We start from the raw sequence: 23428 nt of genomic DNA, 5'->3' as shown, positions 1-23428 counted from the left end.
TATATTCCGGGTGTTTGGGGCGAACAAGGCGGGCTGCTCTGGTTTCAAGGCTGGCCTGCTAGCGGACTCTCAAACCAGGGGCAGCCTCGAGACGGCAGCATCGACTGCACCGAGCCGTCAAGCGCCGAGATGTGCAACTCGACGTACAAGCTCTCGTCGAGGCGACTGCATCAGAGGTGTCGACGCCGGCAACTGAAGGCGACGGCCGCGTCCTCGGCGGTCATCGCGCAGCGATGTCGCAGTCGCAGACGAGCGTCGCCACGGACTCGTCGCGGCCGGCGAAGAAGCTCAAGGCGACGATCAGCAAGAACGACGGCGGCGACGCCAAGGCGCCCGCGCTGCCCCTGCCCAAGCCCGCGCGGGACCGCGCGTCGTCGCTGAGCGCGCCGCCGCTTCCCCTGGAGCAGAAGAAGACGACGGAGTGCGCCTGCGCTTTGAAGCGGCGGCTCGGCGACGACGAGGCGCGCGTCTGCAAGATCGCCGGCGCGGTCTCGACGATCCTCGACGCGCTCGGCGAGGACACGGGCCGCGAGGGCCTCCAGGACACGCCGCGGCGCATGGCCAAGCTGTTGGTGGACTGCACGTCGGGCTACGCGAAGCGCCTCGAGGACGTGCTCAACGGCGCGGTCTTCGCCGAGGACTACAGCCAGATGGTCCTCGTCAAGGACATCCAGCTCTACTCGCTCTGCGAGCACCACGTCGTGCCCTTCTTCGGCAAGTGCCACATCGCCTACATCCCCAACGGCAAGGTCCTGGGCCTGTCCAAGCTCGCGCGCATCGCCCACATGTTCGCGAAGCGCCTGCAGGTGCAGGAGCGGCTCACGACGCAGATCGCCGAGGCCGTCGCCGAGGCCTGCGGGCCCTGCGGCGTCGGCGTCGTCGTCGAGGCGACGCACATGTGCATGTGCATGCGCGGCGTCCAGGCCACGGGCTCGTCGACCGTGACGTCCGCGCTCCTCGGCAGCTTCAAGTCCGACCCCCGGACGCGCGCGGAGTTCTTCGCGTCCGTCGGCCGCCCGCAGCACCTGTGATCGACCTCGCACGTATCTCCCTATGTACCCCGCCGGGCGCCGAACGAGCATCGCCGCCCGCCGGAACCCCCGATTCCCTCCTCAAGTTTTAAGCGCCGACCTATTCGCAGAACTCGTAGCAGGGCAGGTACTCGAGGAGCCCGGGCAGCGTCTTCACGAGCGGCCGCGACGCCGCCCAGGTGCTCTTGAAGATGCCGACCCGCGGCTGCGACGCTGCCCAGGTGCTCTTGACGATGCCGACCTGCGGCTGCGCCGTGGTAAGGGCGCAGAGCGCGAGCAGGGCAGCCCTCATAAGCATTAATGCGGTTCAACAACGCGTTTCGTTGATATCTTTCCCCTAGGGAGCAGCCCTATGGCTGCTCCTTTTCGGTAGCTCCGACGCGCCGCGGCTGCGAGAAGCCGAGCGTCATGGGCCGCGGCTCGGACTGGAGCCGCTGGGCGAGGGCGAGGAACGCGTCGCGGGTCGCCAGGGGGCCCACGGCGTCGCCGTTGACGGCGACGAGCGTCGCGCTGTCGAGCGTCGCGCCGCCCTTTTCGAAATGCTCGACGACGACCGCCTGGCGGCCGTTGTCGTAGGTGACGTCGATGCCGAGCTTCTGGGCCCGGAAGACGATGTCCACGCGCTCCATGGCGGTGGGAAGGGAGCGTAGCTGGGCGATAAACGTAGGGGGGGCGGGAGGAACCGCGGGGGACGGGAGGCTCAGAGGGGTCTCACAGGCGCGGGAGGCGCCAGTGGACGATATCTATTCGCACGAGCGGCTCCAGCCTTACGAGCCCATGCCCTCGATTAGCCTGTGCTGCAACATCTCTTCAAAAACGCGTTTCGTTAATCTTTCCCCTAAGGAGCAGCCCTATGGCTGCTCCTTTTCGGTAGCTCTTTGTCCTCTCTCGGCGGTCGAGTATGTCTGCGGCCGAAGCAGAAGGAGCAGGAACTTCCGACAACCCTCGGCGGAGAGCGTTCAACGAACGCGCCCTTCTCGATCGCGCGCGAGAATATCACGCCTCAGGCGGTCATCTCGATGCGATGGTGTGGATAAACACGGAAGGAGGCACTTTGCGGATCGAGCCCCCCGAGCCACTCGGTCCGCAGCCGAATACGATGTTGTGGTTCGCAGCGTGCGAAGGGTGGTGCGCGGCCATGAAGTGGCTCATCGACCACGGCGCGGATCTCCACGCGTGCGGCCACCTCGACCATTTCCCGCTGAGCGCGGCGGTCGTCAACAACCACCGCGACGCCGCTGTCGTCCTGCTCGATGCCGGCGTTCGCATCGACGATAGCCCTCGAGGGCGCACCGCGCTCCACACCGCGACGCTCCACGGAAACTACGAACTGGTCCGGCTTTTGCTCAGTCGCGGCGCGTCGTCGTGGGACGTTCGCGATCCCGTGGGCGAGGTCCCCGAGACCTACGCGCGGAGATATGGGTACACGAAGACGCTCAACCTCCTCGTCGCCGTCCGCGAGGCGGGCAGCTGGCGGAGTTACGTCGACGCGCCGCGCCTCGAGCTCCACGCGCTCCGCCGAGAGCTTTCGTCGCTCCGCAAGGGCGGCCGCGCGCCGCCGTCGTCGACCTACCCTTTGCACGAGCGCCTCTTCGTCCAGGCCCCCGACGACATCTTCACGCACACGATCGCGTTCTGGCGCGGCGACCGCGACTCCTAATCACGCTTAGCCCCCCGCGCCGAAGCCGCCCGGCTCCCAGAGGATGCCCTTGGACGCCAGGGCATCCAGGAAGACGAGCGCCGCGTCCAGCCCGCCGAACGGGTACACGTGCAGCCGCACGTTGCCCTCGCTCGAGCCGAGGTAGTCCGCGAGCGCGCCCACGTCCGCGGCGGGCGCGAGCAACGCGTCGTCGCCGTCGTCGTCGTCGTCGTCGACGTCGTAGGCATCGACATACACCGACGGCCCGACGCCGCACAGCGCCGCCATCTGCGCGAGCCGGCGCCGCGTCGCGGGGCCGGGCACGCCGACGAAGACCGTCTCCGCCGCCGGCCGCGCGCCGTCGAGCCACTCGCCCAGGACCGCCGGGTCCCGGACGAACTGGGTGACGACGCCGGCGCCCGCCGGCGCCAGCTTGGCGGCGAGGCGCGCGCCGCCGGACGACTCGTGCGGGTGGCCCTCGGGGAAGCCCGCGAAGAGGCACCGGAATCCTCGCTTTCGCGCGAGCGCCGCGACGGCGTCGACGTCCGGCGCCGAGCCGTCGAAGTCGTTGCCGGCGACGACGAGCGCCGACGTGGCGCCCGCGGCGGACAGCTCGTCGAGCACGCGGCCGGCGTGCGCGTCGTCGTCGAAGCGCGACGCCGGAACGTGCGGCACGGCCTCGAGGCCCGCGGCGCGCAGCGCCTCGCAGGCCGCGGCGACGGCCTCGAAGTGGGCCGCGTCCGCCCGCACCATGTTCACGAAGATCGTCTTCGGGATGGCGAGGTGGTCGCGCGCGCCGACGAGTTGCTCGACTTGGTGCGGCGAGATCTCGAGGGACGCGCGCCGGCCGAGGCTCCGGAGCTGCGCCCGGCGGCGCGTCGTCGTCGCGTAGCACCGATGTTGTGCGCCCAGGAGCAGGAGCGCCGTCTGCGCGCGGCGCATTGGGCTACTTCCTAGTCGCCACAGCCTGGCACATTGCATGGGCTCGTCACAGCCATCGTAGCCATCGTGCGATTCGTGCGCGCTCCGCCAGCGGCGGCGTCGGAAGACGATGGCACCGAGCGGCGAGGCCGTCCAGCCGCGGCATCCGCTGGAGGTGCCGGGCATCACTGCGCGCATCATCACGTCGCACCTCTACCTCGAGGAGATTTGTAACGTGCGCGCGGCGTCGCGGGGCTGCTCCTACCAGTACGAGTCGATCGGCGGCGCGGCGCGCTGCCGCGTGCGCGCCGCGTCGCGCGAACGGTTCTGGGCGCACGCCGTCCAGGTCGAGGGCAACCGGCGGCGGCGCCTGGCGCGGCTCGACGGGACCGGCGTCGGCGGCTACTTCGAGCGCTGCGCGGGCCTCGACCGGGGCCGCGGCGGGCTCGCGCGCCTCGGCGACAAGGGCGTCGAGGGCGAGATCAAGCGCGACGTCCGGCGCACGTTCGCGTCGCGGTCGTTCTTCGCGCCCGACGTCGCCGGCGGCGGCCAGGATCTGCTGGCGGACGTGCTCGTCGCGCTCGCGAACGCGAACGCCGAAACTTCCTATTGCCAGGGCATGAACCTCGTCGCCGGCGCCTTGCTGGAGGTGCACGTGCGCGGCGGCACGCTCGACGACGTGCCGCTGGAGCCGACGAACGGCGTCCTGAAGCGGCGGGCCCAGCGGCGGACGTTCTGGCTCGTGGCGGCGCTCGCCGACGGCGCGCACCCGGCCGAGCTCGGCCGGAGGCGGCGGAAGGCGCGCGACAACCGCCTCGAGCTCAGCGAGCTCTGGCGGCCGGGCATGCCCCAGCTGAAGCTGCGCGTCTTCCAGTTCGACCGGCTCGTGTCGGCGCACCTGCCGCGGCTGCGCGCGCACTTTCGCGACATCGGCCTCGCGCCGGACGTGCTGGCGTCGCAGTGGTTCTTCACAATCTTCGCGTACGTCGCGCCCGTCGCCTGGCTGCCGCGGCTCTGGGACGCCTGCTTCCACGACGGCTGGAAGGCCGTCTACCGGCTGTCGCTCGCGCTGCTGTCGGCCGCGGTCGACGAGCTGTGTCGGATGAGCCTCGACGCCGCGGGCAAGTACCTGCGGGACCGCGACGGCCTGGCGTCGAAGGTGCTGGCGACCTTTGGGAGCGTGGAGGGTCTCGTGGCGGCGTCCTGCGGCGAGTTCAAGGTGTCGCGGAAGACGTTGGGAGGCCTCGCGGAGCAGTTCGGCTTCGCGCTGCTGGAGGAGCGGTGCGTGCTCTCGCGCGGCGAGTCGGACCGGCCGCCGGGCGAGTCCTGGCTCGAGCGCTACGGCGGCGACGGCGACGCCGTCCTCGCCGACGCGCCGGCCGCCGAGCTCGCCGCGCGGCTCGAGATTTTGGACGACATCGCGCGGACGGACGCGACGTGCCTCATGGCGCGCATCGAGCGCGCGGAGCGCGACACCGCGGAGACGCTGGACCGCGTGTCCGCGGCGACGTCGTTGCTGGAGAAGCAGCGCGCCGTCGTCGGGGCCCTCGTGGACGAGAAGCGGCGCTGCTCCGCGGTCGCCGCGCGGCGCCTCGAATCCGCGGAGGATCGCGCGTTCGACGACGACGACGACGTCGCCTCCGGCGACGCGCGGCCGGCCGTGACGCTGGCGCCGCCGGGCAACTCGCTGCTCGCCGCCGCGCGGTTCGGGCCGACGCGGGCCGCGCTCGCGCCGCCCGGGCGGCTGAACGGCCGCGCCGCGTCCGCGCCCGAGCCCCGGACGAATTTGGGCTGGTTCGCGTCCCTCTTCCCCAGCGCGCTGTCGCGGGACCGGTCGCTGCCCGGCCGGCGCGGGGGCTTCGTGCCGCTCCAGGCCTGCCGGTCCCAGGCGCGGGCCCGGGGCCGCGCGTCCGCGGAGGTCCGCGGCGCGCAGAAGCGCGCGGAGCTCGCGGAGCGGTCGCTGCGCGTCGCTCGCGCGGATCTGCTCGACGCCGCGCGGGCCCAGGCCCTGGCCCTCGCGGATCTCGACGACGCGCGCGAGACCAAGCGGGGGGCGAAGACGCAGCTGCTCCACATCCTCGTGACGTCGAACGCGCAGCGGCGCGCGACGCTGAGCGACGCGGTCTCCCGCGCCGACACGCCGGACCTGAAGCTCGTCCGCCGCATGTCCCAGGAGTCGCCGGGCCCGGACCGCAGTCGCGCGCCGTCCGACGAGCCGCCGCCCCTCCTCGACGTCGCGGACGTCGAGCGCGAGGCCGGCGCGCCGCGCGACGGCGCCGCCGGCGACGCCGCCGGCGACGCCGTCGACGTCGCACTCTAGTTAAAAACCATATGGCGAACGACGGTGTTAAGAAAACTCGAAGTCGACGAGGAGGGGCTCGTCGCCCTGGTCGTCGAACTTGTAGGTGACGCGGCTCTCGTCGACGTCCACGGGCGGCTCCTTGGTCTCCTCGCGGAGGGCGAGCGGGTTGCGCGGCGACTTGAGCTCGAGGGCCGCGTCGTAGTCCCGCCGGTGGACGCCGGACCCGAGGCAGGCCGCGTCGCCCGCGCCGCCGGCCTCGCCGAAGCCCTCTGCGTCCGCGGAGGCCATGCGCACGATCTGGTTGTCCACGGACTCGCGCTCGCCGACGTACATGATGTCCACGCGGAAGCGCACGGCGCCGTCGACGCAGAGCCCCCGGTGCTTGAGGTCGCTGAGCCACGACCGGGGGCAGAGCGACGCGGTGCCCCAGTTCGTGAAGATCTTCTCCCCCGGCGCCGCCCGCGCCCCGAGGAGCATGAAGGCGCTCCGCCAGGCGATCTCCGGCCCGCCGAGGCGGTTCACGACGGACACGCGGAACCGGAGCTCGACGCACTTCTGCGCGCCCTGGTAGCGCAGGTAGGCGCCGACGTGCTGCCGCGAGTCCTCGCGGAAGCCGCCGGGGTAGAGCTCGAGGCAGAAGGCCTGGCCGCCGCGGACGAAGCTCGGGCCGACGACGCGCTCCTTGAAGCCCGCGGCGTTCGCCGCGGCCTCGCGGACGTCGAAGTAGAAGGGCCGCTCCCAGCGGTGCTTCGACCGGCGCGAGTTGCGCACGTACCAGCCCAGGCGCAGCGTCTTCGTCGCGCTCTTCAGGACCTTCGTGAGGCCGTTGCGCATGGTCACCTTGACGAAGTGGCGCGCCTGCTTGCGCCGCTGCTTGAGCTTGCTCTTCGTGCGCGGCCGCTGCTTCGCCGGGAGCTTCATGGGCTTCTCGCTCGACTTGGCCGGCTCCGGCTTCGGCGGGGTGAAGAGGGGGTAGTCGGCCATGGACGCCGACTGCCCCATGGTGGTGGTGTCACCGCCGCGCGGGGCTGCGTCGCGCGGGGCTGCGTCCCAATCGCCCCAGTCGAATTTTGTCGGATCCCAAAACATTCGGCTGCTTGCAGATATGCATCCAGGTGGTTCACTTGGTGGTTCCTTCACGTTTGCTTACCGTATACGTAAGCGAGGAGCTTACTTAGGAGAGTTGCGAGGTGGAATCGAGGTGGTCACGAATCGAGGTGGTCGGCGAGCGAGGTCACATGTAGCCGCCGTCGCCGTCGTCGCCGAAGGGCGCGCCGCCGCACCCGACGCCGCAGAAGGGCGGCGGCGTCGCGTCCACTTTCGCGTCCGCGGTCGTCGCGACCATCGCGGACTGCGCGCGGACGGCGTTGCGGCCCGGGTTCGTCCCGGACACGGTCCAGTGGTGCTCGTGGTAGTCGCCGAGGGCGATGAGGCCGTTGACGACGTCCGCGCCGGGCGCGCCGGACGCGAGCGCGGCCGCGGGCACGTGCTCCCGCAGGAAGTTCGCGACGGCGACGGCCGAGTCGGACCGGGCGACGTCGAGCGCCGTCTTGGCGGCCCTGTTGTCCCGGCCCGCGGCGCCGTCGTCGCGGCGGGCGGCGCCGAGGGGGCTCCGGAAGTCGCCCGCGTGCCGCGCGACGCCGTGCTGGTGCGCCGGGTCCTGGAACGCGTACAGGAAGGGCGCCGCCTGGACGGTCTGGTGCGCCTCGTACTCGAACTGGGGCAGGAGGTGGGCGTGCTCGGGCTCGTCGAGCAGCCTCCGGAGGTGCTCGCGCGGGAAGACGGAGATCTCGCAGTCGCTGCACGCGATGATCTCGAGCTTCCAGACGGCGTCGACGAAGCAGCCCGGCGCGCCGAAGTTGTCGCCCGGCCCGAACCGTAGAAGCGGGCGGATGCCCTCGGCCTCCTCCTCCTCGAGCTCGTCGAGCGCTCCGCCGATCGTCGACACGCGGTGGCGCTTCGTGCCCTCGGGGTAGACGGCGAGGTCGCCGGACTGGACGAAGAACAGCGCCTCGGCGCGGATGCCCTGGGCGCCGACGACCTCGCCCCGCGCGGACAGCGTCGGCTTCAGGAAGCCGACCGCGTCCGCCGCGAAGTCCGACGACCGGTGCTGGAACCAGGGGATGGCGCCGATGGTCGCCCGCTCCGTGTAGAGCCGCAGGCGCCGCCGGATGGGCTTGGGCAGGTCGTTGATCGACGCGACGACCTCCTGGCTGTTGTCGTTGTTGTACGCGCGGATCGCGTTGTGGCGGTAGAGGTAGTCGAAGATCTTCGTGCAGAGGTCCATGGGCACGTTGCGCTTGTACAAGTAGTCCCGCAGCGCGATCGTCGACGTCGTCGCCGTCGACGAGTGGGACTGCATGAGGCGGCCGATGGACTGGAGCATCATCGCGTAGCCCGCGACGCCCGTGATCATGACGACGATCGTGTAGACCTTCTCCATCGTCGTGTTCGCGGAGATGTCGCCGTAGCCCACCGTGGACACGGTGGAGAGGGACCAGTAGAGGCACGTCGTGTAGAGGTACCAGTTGCCGTCGCGCGGGCTGTAGCCGCCCGTCTGCATCCACGTGCAGTGGCGCCGCCCCCGGTTCCCGTCGCCGTCGGCGCAGTCGTCGTCGAACTTCCGGAGGCCGATCATGTACCAGACGCAGGCGAAGAAGTGGTTGATGACGAGCGCCGCGAAGACGAGCGCGAGGAGGTTGATGAACGCGGGCGAGATGTGGAAGTTGATCTGCACCTGGCCCAGGAGCTCGTCGACCTGGTAGAACTTCATGAGCTTGCTCATCTTCAGCGCCCGCAGCGTCTTGGCGAGGCGCGGCAGCTTCAGCGCCTTGCCCGTGACGGCCATGTTGCTGTCCGTCGAGTTGACGACGACGTCGAAGGGGAACGTCGACAAAAAGTCGATGGCGAAGTAGGTCCGGCAGTACTCGAAGGCGATCCAGCGCGGGTTCGTCACGTAGAGCCCCGCCTTCTCGTAGGGCGTCACGAAGCTGATGAGGATGTCGAGGGAGAACCACGCGAGCACGAACCACTCGAACCAGCCGAGGCCGCCGTCGAGGAACGCGATGCTGTAGGGCACGGCGAAGACGAGGTAGAGGAGCAGGATGGCCGTGCCGCCGTCCCAGACCGCGCGCCACCGCGCCTCGGGGTCGATGACGAACCAGGCCGTGTCGTTGTAGCGGCCCCAGTTCAGGCCGACGCCGCGCTGCACGTGCGCGACGCGCAGGGACGCCTGGGCGCTCATGGCCTGGGCCACGGTCTGCGTCGAGTTGATGGTCTTGGACACGTTCGTGGCCATGCGCTTCAGGTGGACCGAGGGGGACCGCGAGCTCCGCCAGGTCTTCCGCGGGGTGCCGCTGCTGCCGCTGATCTGGGCCGGGGGCGTCGTCGGGGGGACGAGCTCGACGCCTTCGGGGACGACGACCCCGGGCTCGTCGTCGTGCGAGTCGTCGCCGTCCATGCCCTTGGCCTCGTCAATCATCTGCGTTCTAGCTTCAGCCCCATGGTGCTGCCCTCCACCAAACGTTCTCAAACTGCTAGAAAATAAATTGATGACGGCACCTTGGGCCTGACATGCAATATGATGGGCTACATGCCGAGATTTTGCTGAGCTATCAATGATGGACCGGTCTGTCCTGGACGATTCTTGCATCATGGGCTACATGACGTGGGCAGCATTTCAGCTCTAAACGATGGACCGCTGCCAGCTCGTCAGCCCCATATTGCAATCCGTGCGCCGCCGCTGGCAAACGAACGGCGTCTTCGGCGGCACGCGCGTCGACAGCGATCTCGCGACGGTCGTCGACATGCGAGGACATACCGTCACCTGGTCGGCGCTGCTCGACGAGCTGCTCGCGGCGCCGGCGGTCCCCGTGCACGCCGCCGTCGAGACCTTCGAGACGGCGCGCTGCGGCCGCGGCGCGCGCGCGAGCGCCGACGTCGCCGCCGCCACGTTCCTCGGCTTCTACGGGGGAAGAGTGTGCACGCGCGGCGAGGGGCTGCTCCTGTCCGGGCCCGTGCCCGGCCCGCGCCGCGGCCGCCGCCCGGACGCCGGGGAGCTGCTGGCGCGCGAGGAGCGCACGGCGCGGCTCCACAGCTACTGCGTCGAGGTCGGCCGCGCGTCCTTCGCGCCGGGGACCGAGGACGCGATCGTCGCGCTGGCCGTCGACGCCAGCGGCTACGTCGGCAACGCGCTCGGTCGCATCAACGACGGCCGCGCGGACCCCTTCGCCGAGGGTCGCGGCGACGTCGAGGCCGGGGGGCTGCTGCGGCGGGAGGACCGGCCGGCGAACTGCGCGTTCGCACAGATCGCTTGCAACGGCTGGCTTTATCTCGGCGTCGTCGCGACGGCGGCCGTGCGCGCCGGCGACGAGTTCCTCCTGGACTACAGCGACGCCTACTGGGAGCAGCAGCGCGAGTTTCGTCGCGACATCGCGCGGCTCTCGCGCATCGTCGCGCGCGAGGACGACGACCGGGCGCCCAGGGCGCGGTCGCGGTGCGCGGACTGGGTCCGGGACTCTGCGTTCCTCTGGGCCCTCTGGTGGCGACGATCGCGCGAGGACGCGCGGGCGCGGCGGGCCGTCCGCGGCGCCGAGCGGCGCGAGGAACGAAGGCTCGCGACTTAGATATCGACGATGACGAAGAGCTCGGCCTTGTCGTCGTTCTCGTGGATCTGCATGGCCGAGTAGGTGATCGCCTTGACCTCCGTGCCCTGGGGGTGCTTGGCGAGGTCGAACTTCTCGCCCGCCGTCGTCACGGACGCGACGAAGTGGCCCGAGCCGTCCGCGGCGGGCCGCTGGGTGAGTCGGACGGCGACGGACCGGCACGCGACGCCGTCGGCCGCGAAGCGGTAGAGGAGCTCGTCGAGGAAGCGGAAGACGAACTTGTGCATGTCGACGCCCGTGACCTCGAAGGCCTGGGCGCAGTCCGGGTCGACGTCGATGGCGCCCAGCTCGGTGACGTAGTCGAAGAAGCACATGCCCAGGTTCGCGAGCGCGGCGTCCATGTCGGCGCCCCAGGCGTGGAACTGGACGTCCGCCGTGTGGTCCAGGTGCTCCCAGTCGCCGCCGTAGACCTTGTCCGGCGCCGACGGCACGGACGGCCGCGCGACCTTGTTCGCGGCGACGCGCTCGTTGACGGCCGCGAGCACCGACGCGGCGTTGTCCCGGCGGCGCTCCGCGATGGTCCGCTCCTCGGGCGCGTCCGACGCGGGCGGCGGCGGCGGCGGCGGCGGCGTCGCGGCGGCGTCCGCGGCGGGGCGCTTCGCGCGCCGCCGCGGCGGCAGGGCCGTCCAGCGCTCCTCCATGTACTTGCGCTTCGTCCGCGGCGGCACGTAGGGGAACTCGTCCTCGGGCTCGCCGTAGGCGTCGGAGGCGCCGCTGCCGAAGGCCTTCGGGACCCAGTCGGTGAGCGACTGTTTGAGCTTTTTGACGACGGTCAGCATGGGTGAGCGGCAGCGTCCGAAGCCGCGGGCGCTCTCCCGACTCGATGAGCGCTCGCCAGCGGCATCTCAACAAACCATGTTTACCCCTGTCTGTTCACGGCCTCGCGCTTTGCTCTTGCGATAAAAAAAGGCTGAGGCAGCCCGAACGCGTCGGAAAGGGCGCTCCCTCGACCTTCGCGCGGCGGCGGCTCTCGTCGCTCGTTTTCATCGCACCCTGGCGCCGCCCAAGGCCGCGATGGCGCCGACGAACGCCCCCGAGGAGGCCGAGGAGCCCCTGCCGCCGAAGAAACGGCGGCTGCGCCGCGCGTCGCCCGGGGGCGACGACAGCTCGACGGCGAAGCGTCACGCGGGGTCGTCGGACAGCGACAAGGCGAGCCGCGCGTCGCGGAGCGACAAGGACGCCGACGAGAGCTGGCTCGACCTGGACCTGCCGGCGAGTTCGGTCGCGGGGCTGCCCGCGGACTCCGTGTCCTTCGTGCGCCGGGCGAAGCGCTTCGTCGCCCAGCTCACGGCTGTCTACCCCAAGGGGTCGCCCGTCTTCTCCACCTTCGCCGTCGTCGTCCGCACCTTCCAGTCGCAGGGCGGCGACGCGCTCGACACGGTGACGCAGCTGCGGGAGCTCCTCAACGACCAGCCCGACCTGCTCCGGGAGTTCGTCTCCCTGCTCCCGACCTGTCTCCACCAAGCCCAGGCGCCGGCCCAGCCCGCGCCGGCCCAGCCCGCGTCCCTCGTGTCGTCCGCGGGCTCGCAGTGAGCCCGCGGCCCGCGAACGCGCGCCGGCGGCGCGCGCGACCATGTTAACTGTCCCCTTCGTTCCGACTCGATTTTTTTTCCCTCGGTGTGGTGGCACTGTGCCTGAGTTCCGATCGGCTGAGGGGGTGGGGGAGGCGCAGGTGTGCGGGCGGGACGACGTGAGAGGCGCGCCGCGCGCGGCACTGAACTTGAACTTGCAACATCGAGAACCGGGGTCAAAAGTGCCTAAACAGTCGAGCAGTGGTCGCCTCCAGGTGCCGCAAGCCTGCGAGCCTCTCACTGAGCACAGCCTGCAGCCAGTTCGGCTGGCCTGACGGTCCGCCGCCGCGCCGCGAACGCTGGAAAGGCGACCCCGTGTCCCGTGATGGCGGGCGACGAGGCGAAACCAGCCGACGAAGCCCCGGACGACGCCGAGGCGCCGCCGCAGCCGGCGCAGCCGCAGACGCAGTCCCTCTACCCCAAATTCATGTACGACAGCCGCGACACGCCCGAGGGCGAACAGGAGAAGACGCTGCCGCCGGACGAGCTGCGACGGCTCGCGCTTCCCCGCGTCCGGACGTCGACGGGGTTTCCCGTTCTTCGCCGCCAAAAAGTCGGAGAGAGCGGGGAGCTGGCTCGCGGCGCGCCGGGCGCCCGGATCCGTTCGAAGCGCCCGCGGGGTCGCGCCGAAGGCCTCGGACGCGGGCCCGGGACGCCGGGTCGCCGCGCGCCGCGACGTCGGGCGGCCGCGGGGAACAGTCGCCGCGCCTTCCCGGCCCGGCCCGGTTCCCGCAGCCTCCCGGCGGCGCCCGGCCCCCCGGACCCCCCGCATCCCATCCCCATCGAACCCCGCCCATCTTTAGGTGCTCGGCGGCGGCGTGCGGCGCGTCGCGGGCGAGACGTACCCGAACGCGCTCCTCACGGACGGCTGGCCGAGCGACGGGCTCCTCCTGGCGCGGTCCGCCGTCGCGGAGCGCATCCTCGTGGACCGCTACGGCGCGGACCGCGGCGCCGTCGGCAGGGACCACCCGCAGTGGTGGCCCGCGCGCGCGATCTCCATCGAGGAGTACCTGGAATACTACGCGACGACGCTCGCGAAGCACCGGCCCAAGTTCGACCACGTCGCCGTCGTCTTCCTCCGGCCCTGGTGGTCCGAGCACCTCGCCGACGACGGCGTCGCGCGCATGTTCGAGCTGGAGCCCGCGCCCGCGAAGGCGACGCACGTCCGGCCCCTCGCGGGCTCCGACCCGGCGCCCCCGTCGACGCCGGCGCCCGCCGCGGACGTCGCCGCGGGCCGCTTCCGCGACGCGCTGCGCATCGCGGGCGCGCTGTCGGGCTACGCGGCGTCCCACCTCGGCGCGTCGAGCGAGCCCCGCGACGGGCCGCGCGACGCCGAGGGCTGGGAGCGGCGTCGCGCGCGCCTCGCGGAGGCCTACGGCAACTCGTCCGCGTCGCCCCGGGACAAGAAGCGCGACCCGCCGCGCGACGTGTCCACGGCGCACGTCGACGTCGTCAACTACCCGAGCGTCGTGCTCACGCTGCCGTGGTACGAGATCGTCACGAAGACGCCCGGCGACCTCGTGCTCGCGGACCTGCCGCGGTCCCTCGTGGGCGCGGACTTGGACGCCGGCCGGCCCCGGGGCCTGGGCCGGTCGTCGATCTCGCCGCTGGACGGCCCGCCGGAGAAGCGGCCCGTCGCCGCGGAGTTCGGAAACATGGGCCGCGAGCGGTCCAACTCCGTCCGGTCCATCGGATCGCCGCGGAATTCGCTCGGCGGCGGGTCGCCGAGCCCGTCGGCGTCCGCCGCGAAGAAGGGCGTCGCGTCGCCCCAAAAGGCGCCGCGCGAGCCGCCGACGGCGCGGGAACGCGCGGACGTCGCGGCGCTCCTCGGCGCGCGGTCCGGCCCGGGCGACTTCGACGAGCGCGCGTTCCGGGACGCCGTGCGGCGCGACGGCGCACCGGCCGAGGCGGAGGCCTTGCCGCCGTCGGTCTTCCGGCCCGCGTCGCCGACGCTGGAGGCGCTGCCGGCGGCCGACGTCACCGAGGAGGACTCGGAGGCGCGGTCGTCGAAGGCGTCGTCGGAGAGCCCGCCCGCGAGCCCAAAGGACAACCCGGAGGTCGCGCGCGCCGCCGAGTCCAAGGACGGCGGCGAGGAGGACAGCGGCGGCGAGGCACCGATGGAGCGCGACGACGACGACGCGCCGCCCGCCGCGGACGACGACGCGGCGATGGACGACGCCGACGCGGCGCCCGCGGCCGCGGAGGAGGACGACGAGGAGGCGGCGGCGGCGGCGGCGGCGCCCGCGGCCATGGACGTCGACGGCGACGACGACGAGCGGAGCGCGAAGCGGCCCAAGACCGCGCGCGCGGCGTCGCCGTCGTCGTCCGACGACGCCATCTCCGAGGAGGCCGAGGCGGCCGCCGAGGACGACGACGACGAGGCGGCGGAGGCGCCGCCGCCCGCGACGGCCGCGGGCGGCCCGCGCTGCGACAAGTGCGACGGCGCGCACGAGACGGCCGACTGCCCCTACTTCAAGAAGGAGCGCGAGCCGTCGCCGGTGCAGAACATGAAGCCCGTGCAGCCGCTGTCGTCCGCGGGGCTCCTGAAGCGCCGCGCGTCGGACCGGAGTCTGAGCGGCCAGATGCCGCCCGCGTCGCCGCGCGAGCGGCCCCCGGCGGGCAAGCCGGGCAGCCCGCGGTCGCGGTCGCGGAAGCCGCCGAGCCCGCGCGCCGCGAAAGCCCCGAGGCTGCCGAGCCCGCGCGCCGACGAGGCGCCGAAGCCGCCGAGCCCGCGCGCCGAGCCGGCGAAGCCGCCGAGCCCGCCGCCGAAGCCGCCGAGCCCGCCGCCGCCGAAGCCGCCGAGCCCGCGCGCCGAGCCGCCGCCGCCGAAGATCGTGCAGAAGCCGCCGCGCTGCGAGCCCGCGCCGAAGCTCGCGAGCCCGCGCCAGCGCACGCCGCCGCCGGCGGCCGCCGGCTCGGCCCTCCTCTGCCGCAAGGGCTGCGGCCGGGGCTTCACGCACCCGCCCGCGCGCGTCGCGCACGAGAAGTCCTGCCGCGGCGTGCCCGGGAGCTCGCGGGCCGCGGCGCCCCGGGGGTCGGCCAAGGCGTCGCCGCGGGCGCTGGGCAGCGACGCCCGGGACGAGCCGGCGCCCCGGGGCCGGCCGCGGTCCAACACGCCGGCCGGCGAGGCGCCGCGGCCGCCGGCGACCGGCGACGGCGGCGGCCGCGCGGACCGCGACGCGCGTCTGGCGAAGCGCGCGCTCGACCGCGGCGACTCGCCGCCGCCGCCGCCGCCGCCGCCCGTGCGGCCCGCGGCGTTGGACCAGCCCGCGGCGCCGTCCCAGCCGAAGCCGCCGGCGCACGGGCCCTTCTCCGAGGGCAGCGACCATTTGGGCGACGACGCGCACAACCGGCTCTTCGACGCGGCCGCCTTCGACCGCGCGTCGCGCCGCGACTGCCCGAGCCTCGCGCCCCCCGAGGACGCGCCCGTCGACGGGTCGAGGCCTTTGGTCTACCTCGGCGCGGGCGACGACGTCGAGGACTGCGGCGACCGCTGCCACAAGGCGTCGTCGCAGACGAAGCGCGCGCTCTTGGCGAAGCACGACGCGGACCGGCACCGCGGCGGCCCGGCGGCGGGGTCCTCGGCGCGCCACGTGGCGCCGGAGCTCTGGCTCTACCTCGCCGCGCGCGGCGCGGACCGGTCGCGGGCCGGGCTCGCGCGCGCGTCCGCGCGGCCCACCGACGTCCTCGAGGACATGGCCGAGCGCGAGGTCGCGGCGCTCCTCGGCGACCTCGAGACGCTGGCGCTGTCGTCGGCGGCGGCCCAGGCCGCGGCCTGCGCGAAGCGGGGCCGGGCCTTAGGCCTCGTGGCGCGCAGGCGCAAGAAGCGCGAGCGCGACGGCGCGTCCGACGACGACGGCGGCGGCGGCTCGAGCGGCGACGACGACGCGAGCCCGCGGAGCGACGAGGGCGCCGACGACCGCGACCTGCGCCGCGCGCGGCGCGAGCGCGTCGCCGTGCTCGAGGTGCTCGAGAAGGTCGACCGCTGCGTGCAGCAGCTCGTCAACAAGGACGACGCGGCGCTCCGCGACGCGTGCGCGGCCGCGGCGACGGCCCACAACGACGCGGAGCTCATCCTCACGAAGGTCGTCGCGGCCCAGGCCGCGGGCGTCGGCGGGTCGCCGACGCGGGACCGCGTCGCCGCGGCCGAGGCGCGCGTCGCGTCCGCGAGCCGCCAGCTCGAGCACGCGCGGTCCGGCCGCCGCGATTTGGCGAGCCTCCGCCGGTCCTGGTTCGCGGCCAAGGGCGTCATCCAGGGCCGCGTCGTCGGCGGCGTCGCGCGGCCCGCGGCCCGGGGCCTGCCCGCGCGGAAGAAGCTCCGGAGCCGCTCCGACGAAGAGGCGACGGAGGCGCCCGAGGCGGACCGCGAGGACGCGGACGCGGACCTGCCGGCCTACGAGTGGGCCGGCGCGCGGCGGCCGCGGACCCTGGCCATCTACGACCGGCGCTGCCGCCTCCACGAGACCAAGGTCTACTGCATGGAGCAGAGCCGGCGCGCCGTCGCCGCCGCGGCCGTCGTCGAGGCCGCCGCGCTGCGGCACCCGACGAGGCTCTGGGTCGAGCGGAGCGTCCACGAGGGCTATTTGGGGCGGGCCACGGCGCTGTTATCGTACGCGCACTCGCGCGTCTACGTGTCGGCCGTGCGGCGGCGGTGCCTCGACCTCAAGACGAACGCGACGATGCTCTTTGGCGGCGAGGACGAGGACACGTGCGGCAACCGCCACACCTGGGACGCGTCCCTGGCCGCGTCGGCGGCGGTCCTCCAGGCCGTGGACGCCGTCGTCTCCGGCGAGGCGAAGAACGCGCTCTGCGCCGTGCGGCCCCCGGGCCACCACGCGGGCGCGTCCGTGAACGCTTTAGGCGCGGAGTCGAACGGCTACTGCATCCTCAACCACGCGGCGCTCGGCGCCAAGTACGCGGCCCACGAGCGGGGGCTCCAGCGCGTCGCCGTCTTCGACTTCGACGTGCACCACGGCAACGGCACGGAGGACGTGCTCGCGCGGACGTGCGACCCGCGGTTCATGTACCTGTCGCTGCACGCGTGCGGCCGCGACGTCTACCCGGGCAGCGGCAAGCGCGAGGTCCCGGACCACCCGGGCGTGCTCAACCTGCCCCACGCCTACGAGGAGCCCATGACCGCCGAGTGGTGCCACGCCTACGCCATGCCGAAAGTGTTGAAGGCCTTGGACGGCTTCCGCCCGGACCTGCTCATCCTGAGCAGCGGCTTCGACGCGCACAAGCGCGACCCCGTGGACCTGGGCCGCTTCGACGCGTCGGACTACGGCGACCTCACGCGGGCCTGCGTCGACTGGGCGCGGCGGAACTGCTGCGGGCGCGTCGTGTCCGTGCTCGAGGGCGGCTACGGCGTCGACTGCGGGCCCGCGGGCGAGTACGTCCAGAGCGGGCGCCGCGAGGCCTTCGACACGTGCCTCCGGGCCCACGTCGACGAGCTGATCGCCGACGACGCCGCGGACACGGCCGACGACCCGGAGCCGGCGAACCCGCAGACCGCGCACGTGTCCGCGCCGCACCTCGAAGCCGCGGCGGCCGACCGCCGCGGCAAGGCCGCGGCGTTCTTCCAGGAGCCGCCGCCGGACCAGTCGCGCCTCGGCGCCGCGGCCGGGCCCGCGGGGCCCCAGGCGCTCACGGCCGCGGCGCTCGCGCGATTGGGAGACGTGAAGCCGGGCGTCAAGCTGCCGGACGTCTCCGACGGCTCGGTCTAAGAAGCTCAGGCGACTCCGCGGCGCGCGTTCCGCAAAACTGTTAGTGGGTGTGGGCGCGCCGGAGCCGGGGCCCCTCGGCCGACTCGGGCTCCTTGGGCTCGGCGACGCTCGGCGCCGGCGTCGGCGCCTCGGGCCAGGCCGTGAGGAACGCGGCGTCGCCGCGGTCGTCGTCGTCGCCGTCGGACATGCAGCACTCCTCCTCGCGGTCCCGGCTCCGGCTCCGCGAGCGGCTCCGCGAGCGGCCCGCGAGGCGCCGCGACCGCAGCGGGTTCCCGTCGAGGACGAGGCGGCCCGGCGCGGGCGCGAGGCCCGACCGGCGGCGGAGCAGGTCGAAGGTGCCGCGCATCGCCGCGAGCTCGCCGGGCGGGCGCCGCTGCGGCGGCGACCGGCGCTCCGCGTTGCGCTGCGGCAGGCCGAAGGGGCCGCGCATGGCCTTGAGCTCCTCGGCGCTGAGCTCGACCTCCTCGACCTCGATGTAGTCGTCGTCGTCGTCGGTGTCGTAGTAGCGGGTCACCTTGGGGTTGGACGTCGGCTCGAAGCTCGGCCCGGAGCGCTGGAGCTTCGACTTGGTCAGGGCCGTCACGAGGGCGTCCGTCTCGTCGGCGGCGCCGTCCTCGAGCATCTCTTCTTTTTACGCCGCGCTCTGCACGGGGGGCGAGCGGTGGAACTTGATGGACTGGAGGCGCCGGATGTCGGCGCGCTGGGCGAGGGCGATGTCGTGGCCCGCGCCGTGGTCGTCGTCGACGTCGCCGCGCGTCGCCCAGGCCAGCGGCTCCGCGTATGACGAGGAGCCGAGGATGGTTTTTGCCAGTCGGATGATTTGAGTGCAACTAGCATTCAATACAACCTTCAACGACCCAAAGCCTCTAGACCTGCCAAACCCCTTACGTCTTCACGTAGGCCATCGTGCGGCGCTTCTCGGCCTTCATGGCCGCGGGGAGGCCCGTCGGGTCCGACGTCATCGACAGCGTGTTGCCCGCGTAGCCCGACATGACGGCGGCGCCGTCGGCCTTGTCCATGATGTTGCCGTAGTGGGACGCGCGGCGGTACTTGTTCTGCTTCGCCGCCTCCTCGAGGGCGCGGGCCTGGGCCTCGGCCTCGACGCGCTCGACGTGCGCCTCGATCCAGTGCGCCATCCTCAAATCCGTCGCGTCGCCGTACTTCGTCCGGCCGCCGTCGACCTTCTCGCAGGCGAGCCAGCTCTGCATGCGCTTGAGCGAGTCGGCGTCCCGCAGCCGGTTCTGGGCCGGGTCGCCGAAGCGGAAGGCCTTCTTCTTCCGCGGGGACGCGGACGTCTCGGCCACCGCCTCGTAGTTTGTGGTGTCGTCGCGGTCGCCCTTGCTGATGCGCATCGTCGACCGCCGCCGCCCGCCCCCCGCGCGCGAGCCCGTGCCGTAGCGCCGGTTCAGACTCTCCAGCAGGTTGGAGAAGCGCAGCTCGTCGACGGACTCGCGCTCGAAGGGCAGCCACGGGAACCGGTCGTCCGCGGGGCTCGGCGGCTCCTTCGCCATGGGGTACTCGGGGATGCGCACGGTCTCGCTCGGCCAGCTCCGCGGCAGCTCGTGGTCCCGCAGCAGCGTGCGGTCGATGGACGCCTTGGAGTAGTGGCCCAGGCAGGACTGCGTGTTCGGGAAGGGCTTGAGCGGCTCCAGGGGCGTGCGAAAATGGCCGCCGGACCAGTCCGCGCGCGCGGGACGCATGGCGTCACACTTCTTTGCAAGCCGGAGCAAGGCGAGCACTCAGGTACGGGCCTCTCCGAGAATTACAGGCACACCATTAGCGCGCTCTCCGACGGCACCGTGAAAGATGAGCACGGATGCTGCCCCGCACTTCCAGCCGAGAAGGCATGGCGGCGGCGAAAAGATCCACCGTGATGGCGGCGGTGAAAAGATCCGCCGTGGTCGTGCTCCTCCTCGCCGCCGCGTCGGCCGAGCCCCTGAAGTCGCTCGGCGACACGCTCACGGACGAAGCCATCGGCCTCGCGGGCCAGGGCCGCATGCAGGAGGCCCTCGAGCGCTTCTTCGACGCGCGCGAGGCCGAGCCCCAGGACAGCCGCCGCTGGCAGAACGTCGGCGTGACCCTGATGCGCATGGGCCACCTCGAGGACGCGCGCGCGTCCCTCGAGGAGGCCATCCGCCTCGCGCCGGGCGACGCGACGTGCGTGGCCAACCTCGAGGCGCTGTCGCAGCACGAGGCGCACCGCGACCGCGAGCGCGGCCAGCCGCCGCCGCCGCCGGCGCGATCCGCGGCGCCGAAGCCGCCGCCGACGATCTTCCCGGGCGGCGCGACGAAGAAGGAGCTGCTCGCGCGGGCCGAGGCGTACTTCGACGAGCTCGACGACGTCGACGACTGGCTGGGAGCCTGGTGGCGCGACCCGGCCGCGCGGCGGACGCAGACGGCGGCGCTCCGCAACCAGCTCGCCCGGCACGGCGGCCTGGCGCAGATCCGAGGGTTCCTCGCCGACGACGTCGCCGCGACCCTCGCGGGCGAGATGGCCGCGTCGGAGCAGTGGTCGCCGGTCCAGGGCTTCAGCCGCTTCTACCAGTTCCACTTCCTCATGCTCGATTCGAACGCCGACAACTATTGGAAGGCGAACGCGACCGTGCTCCACGCCATGCACGGCCTCTTCAACTCGCGCCACCTCAAGGCCTGGGCCGCGGAGCTGCTGTCCGCGCCGCCGGACTACTTCGACGCGTCGACGACGTGCCACGGCACCTACTATCGGCCGGGGGACTACACCATGTCCCACAGCGACGGGACGAACGCGCGGAAGCTGTCTTATGTGTTGCACCTGACGACGGACTGGGACCCGAAGTTCGGCGGCGACCTCGTCTTCCTGGACCCCATGTACCACATCCACCCGGCGTTCAACGCGATGAGCCTCTTCGTGACGTCCGATTCCACCTGGCACTTCGTCTCGCCCGTCGCGCCGCAGACGCCGGCGCGCTTCAAGAGGCTGGCCTACAGCGGCTGGTTCAACAGCAACCGGCCGCACCTCGACGACCGCGCGGATTTGAACCGAAGATCGAAGAAGGACGACCAGGACCTCCGCGAGGCGAAGGGCCTGGTCGTCGACGGCGGCCGCGTGCTGAGCTTCGAGGAGCACTACAACGCGCTCTCGCCGACGCTCCGCTGGTCGCACATGAGGGGGTAACACGTGAAATGAGGTTGACCAAGCTATTGAAGGGGATGCGCGCTCGACTGAGCGCCCTTTGGCCGGGTTGACTTCAAGCTGAGGTCGCATCTGTTCTTGAGGTCGCTTCGGCTGCAATGGGTCCATCACTTGGTCCATCGACTGCTCTCGCATGGCTCTGTTTCGCAGCGTCGCTCTGCATGCAGACCAGCGCGTTCAACGCATTGCCGTCGTATGCGCATAAACATAAACGCGCGAGGCTTACAACACCGCAAGCGCAGGAGAACGGGGAGGCGGAGGCCGTCGGCAACGAGACCGCCACGGCGGTCGCCGCCGCGGTCGCTGCCGCTGGAGCGGTCGCTGCGACGACGATCGGCGACCCTCTCCTTGATGGCGCAGCGCTGACGGCCGCGGGTGCAGGTTCGGCCGACGTCGGCGCGGCGCTGACGGCCGCGGGCGCGGGTTCGGCGGCCGACGTCGTGGCCTCGTTCGCGGCGGCGACGACGACCGCCGCGGACGTCGTGACCGGCGCCACGGCCGCCGCGCCGGCGCTCGCGGAAGCGACGGCGCCCGCGCTCGCGGACGGCGTCGCCTCCGCGGCGGCCACCGCCGCGGCGGCGCCCGCCGCCGTGATCGTCGAGGGCGCGAGCCAGACCGTGACCGCGGCGGCGCCCGTCGCCGCCGAGGTCGCGACGGAGAGCGCGCCCGCGATCTCCGAGGCCGCGACCGTGGCCGCGAGCGCGGCGGCCGTCGCGGCGGCGGGCACGCTCGATAGCGTCGCGCCGGCGACGCAAGCCGGGGCCGGCGCGCTCGCGGCCGCCGCCGCGGGCGGCGCGCTCGACAACTCGGGCGCCGCGGGCGTCGCCGGGCGCGTCGCCGGATCGGGGGCCGGGCGCGTCGCCAAAAAGGTCGTGGTGGCGGGCGCCGACACGCTGAAGACCGGAGGCGCGGAGACGGTGACCAAGGTCGCCAAGGGCGTCTCCGCGTCCGGAGGCGCCGAGACCGCGACCAAGGTCGCGAAAGGCTTCGCGGCGTCCGGAGGCGCCGAGACCGCGACCAAGGTCGCGAAGAGCGTCGCGGCGTCCGGAGGCGCGGAGACGGTGAGCCGGGTCGTCAAGGGCGTCGCGGCGTCCGGCGTCGCGGACTCTTCGGCCGTCAAGGTCGGCGCGGGCGTGGAGGCGCTCTCCGGAGGAGCGGGCGCTGACGCGCTGGCCAAGGTCGGCGCGGGCGTGGAGGCGCTCTCGGAGTCGGGCACCATGGTCCTCTCGAAGCTCGCGCCTCTGGCCGAACCGGCGCTGGGCGCGGCCGAAGGCGCGGGCCTCGCGGCCGGTCTCGCGGCCGCCGTCGTCGGCACCGCGGAGGTGCTGAAGCAGAACCCCGCCCCCGTCATCGCCACGGGCGCGCTCCTGGGCCTCGCGCGGTGGGCCGCCACGGAGCTCACGGGCGAGGTGACGACGGCCGACGACCCGCTCAAAAAGGGCGAGAAAACCAGGGTCCTGAAGATGCTTGCTATCGATGCGAAGCCTGAGAAGAAGGGCTGAGCGCGTAAGATCCATGCCCTGAACGAGACTCGTCCTCGGCCGCGCTGCGCCAAGGTTGACCAAGTTATTGAAGGGGGTGCGCACCCGAGGATCCCGCCGGGAGGTGCCGGGGAGGCTCAGAAGGTTAACATTTTGAAATCCCGTTGTTTGAACCTCTTCTTTTCTGGCCATCAAAAGTGCCCACGATGGAGCCCAAAATGCCCGGACTCCATCGGCTGGGACGACCGCACGTATCCCACGCGATGGCGACACAGGGCGCGGCGCCGTGAGGACCCGCCGCGATGCGCGCGTACGCCGCCTGGGCCGTCCTCGCCGCCGGCGCCGCTTACGAGACGCAGACCGACCTGTCCTGCGCGTCGTCGAACGCCCCCTGCCCGACGCTCTGGGGCCTCACGCGCGGCCTCGAGAGCTCCGTCGCGCCGTTCCTCGAGCTCGAGGCGGGCGCGAACCTGTCGCTGTCGCTGTCCGTCGTCACCGCGGGCACGTCGTCGCCGTCGACGACCGCCGTCGCGCTGCGCTCGGACTGCCTCGACTTCGCGCTGGTCCACGTCGGCTGCGTCGTCGACGACGGCGCCTGCGAGGAGCGGTCCGTGGCCACCGTGTCGACGACGGCCGAGGAGCTCGCGACCTGCGACGGCGCGGCCCACGACGGAACCGGCGCGCTCACGCTCCCGTTGGACGTCGACGTCGACGTGGGCTACTTCGACCCCGCCTTCGTCGCCGTGGCGTCCTTCTCGCACACCGTGCTCTACCGCGTCGACGTCTCCACGTCCGCGTCCTGGAGCGGCGGCGCCGAGCAGCTGTGGCCGCCGTCGCCCGCGCCGACGCCCGCGCCGAGCCCGCGGCCGAGCCCGCGGCCCACGCCCGCGCCGTCGCACGCGCCGACGCCCGCGCCGAGCCCGC

The 23428-nt window shown here is 72.6% G+C and overlaps 6 protein-coding genes across 6 annotated transcripts; 4 read left to right on the top strand and 2 right to left on the bottom strand.

Moving 5' to 3' along the window:
• Window positions 1–233: 233 nt before the first annotated feature.
• Window positions 234–1031, top strand: AURANDRAFT_24239 (hypothetical protein; the record flags this gene model as incomplete). The annotated part of the gene is made up of 1 exon (XM_009037501.1): window positions 234–1031. One exon carries the CDS (start codon window positions 234–236, stop codon window positions 1029–1031), a length of 798 nt encoding a protein of 265 aa, XP_009035749.1.
• Window positions 1032–2127: 1096 nt separating this feature from the next.
• Window positions 2128–2394, top strand: AURANDRAFT_16280 (hypothetical protein; the record flags this gene model as incomplete). The annotated part of the gene is made up of 1 exon (XM_009037502.1): window positions 2128–2394. A coding segment is annotated over one exon (267 nt), but the record flags the coding sequence as incomplete, so codon positions are not given.
• A 303-nt stretch (window positions 2395–2697) lies between these two features.
• On the bottom strand, window positions 2698–9374 carry AURANDRAFT_63249 (hypothetical protein; the record flags this gene model as incomplete). The annotated part of the gene is made up of 3 exons (XM_009037384.1): window positions 2698–3637; window positions 5949–6886; window positions 7212–9374. The coding sequence occupies 3 exons, from the start codon at window positions 9372–9374 to the stop codon at window positions 2698–2700; spliced, it is 4041 nt and encodes a 1346-aa protein (XP_009035632.1).
• A 1143-nt stretch (window positions 9375–10517) lies between these two features.
• Window positions 10518–10952, bottom strand: AURANDRAFT_16246 (hypothetical protein; the record flags this gene model as incomplete). The annotated part of the gene is made up of 1 exon (XM_009037383.1): window positions 10518–10952. A coding segment is annotated over one exon (435 nt), but the record flags the coding sequence as incomplete, so codon positions are not given.
• Window positions 10953–11571: 619 nt separating this feature from the next.
• On the top strand, window positions 11572–17851 carry AURANDRAFT_63247 (hypothetical protein; the record flags this gene model as incomplete). Its single annotated transcript, XM_009037503.1, has 3 exons — window positions 11572–12086; window positions 12567–12639; window positions 12932–17851. The coding sequence occupies 3 exons, from the start codon at window positions 11572–11574 to the stop codon at window positions 17849–17851; spliced, it is 5508 nt and encodes a 1835-aa protein (XP_009035751.1).
• A 1873-nt stretch (window positions 17852–19724) lies between these two features.
• Window positions 19725–22546, top strand: AURANDRAFT_71375 (hypothetical protein; the record flags this gene model as incomplete). Its single annotated transcript, XM_009037504.1, has 2 exons — window positions 19725–21001; window positions 21244–22546. 2 exons carry the CDS (start codon window positions 19725–19727, stop codon window positions 22523–22525), a joined length of 2559 nt encoding a protein of 852 aa, XP_009035752.1.
• Between the last annotated feature and the right edge of the window lie 882 nt (window positions 22547–23428).

The sequence above is a fragment of the Aureococcus anophagefferens genome, assembly GCF_000186865.1.
Source record: "Aureococcus anophagefferens unplaced genomic scaffold AURANscaffold_6, whole genome shotgun sequence".
In the NCBI taxonomy this organism is placed as follows: Eukaryota; class Pelagophyceae; order Pelagomonadales; family Pelagomonadaceae; genus Aureococcus; species Aureococcus anophagefferens.
The sequence above is the reverse complement of the archived record's forward strand: the minus strand, read 5'-3'. Positions and strand labels throughout refer to the sequence as shown.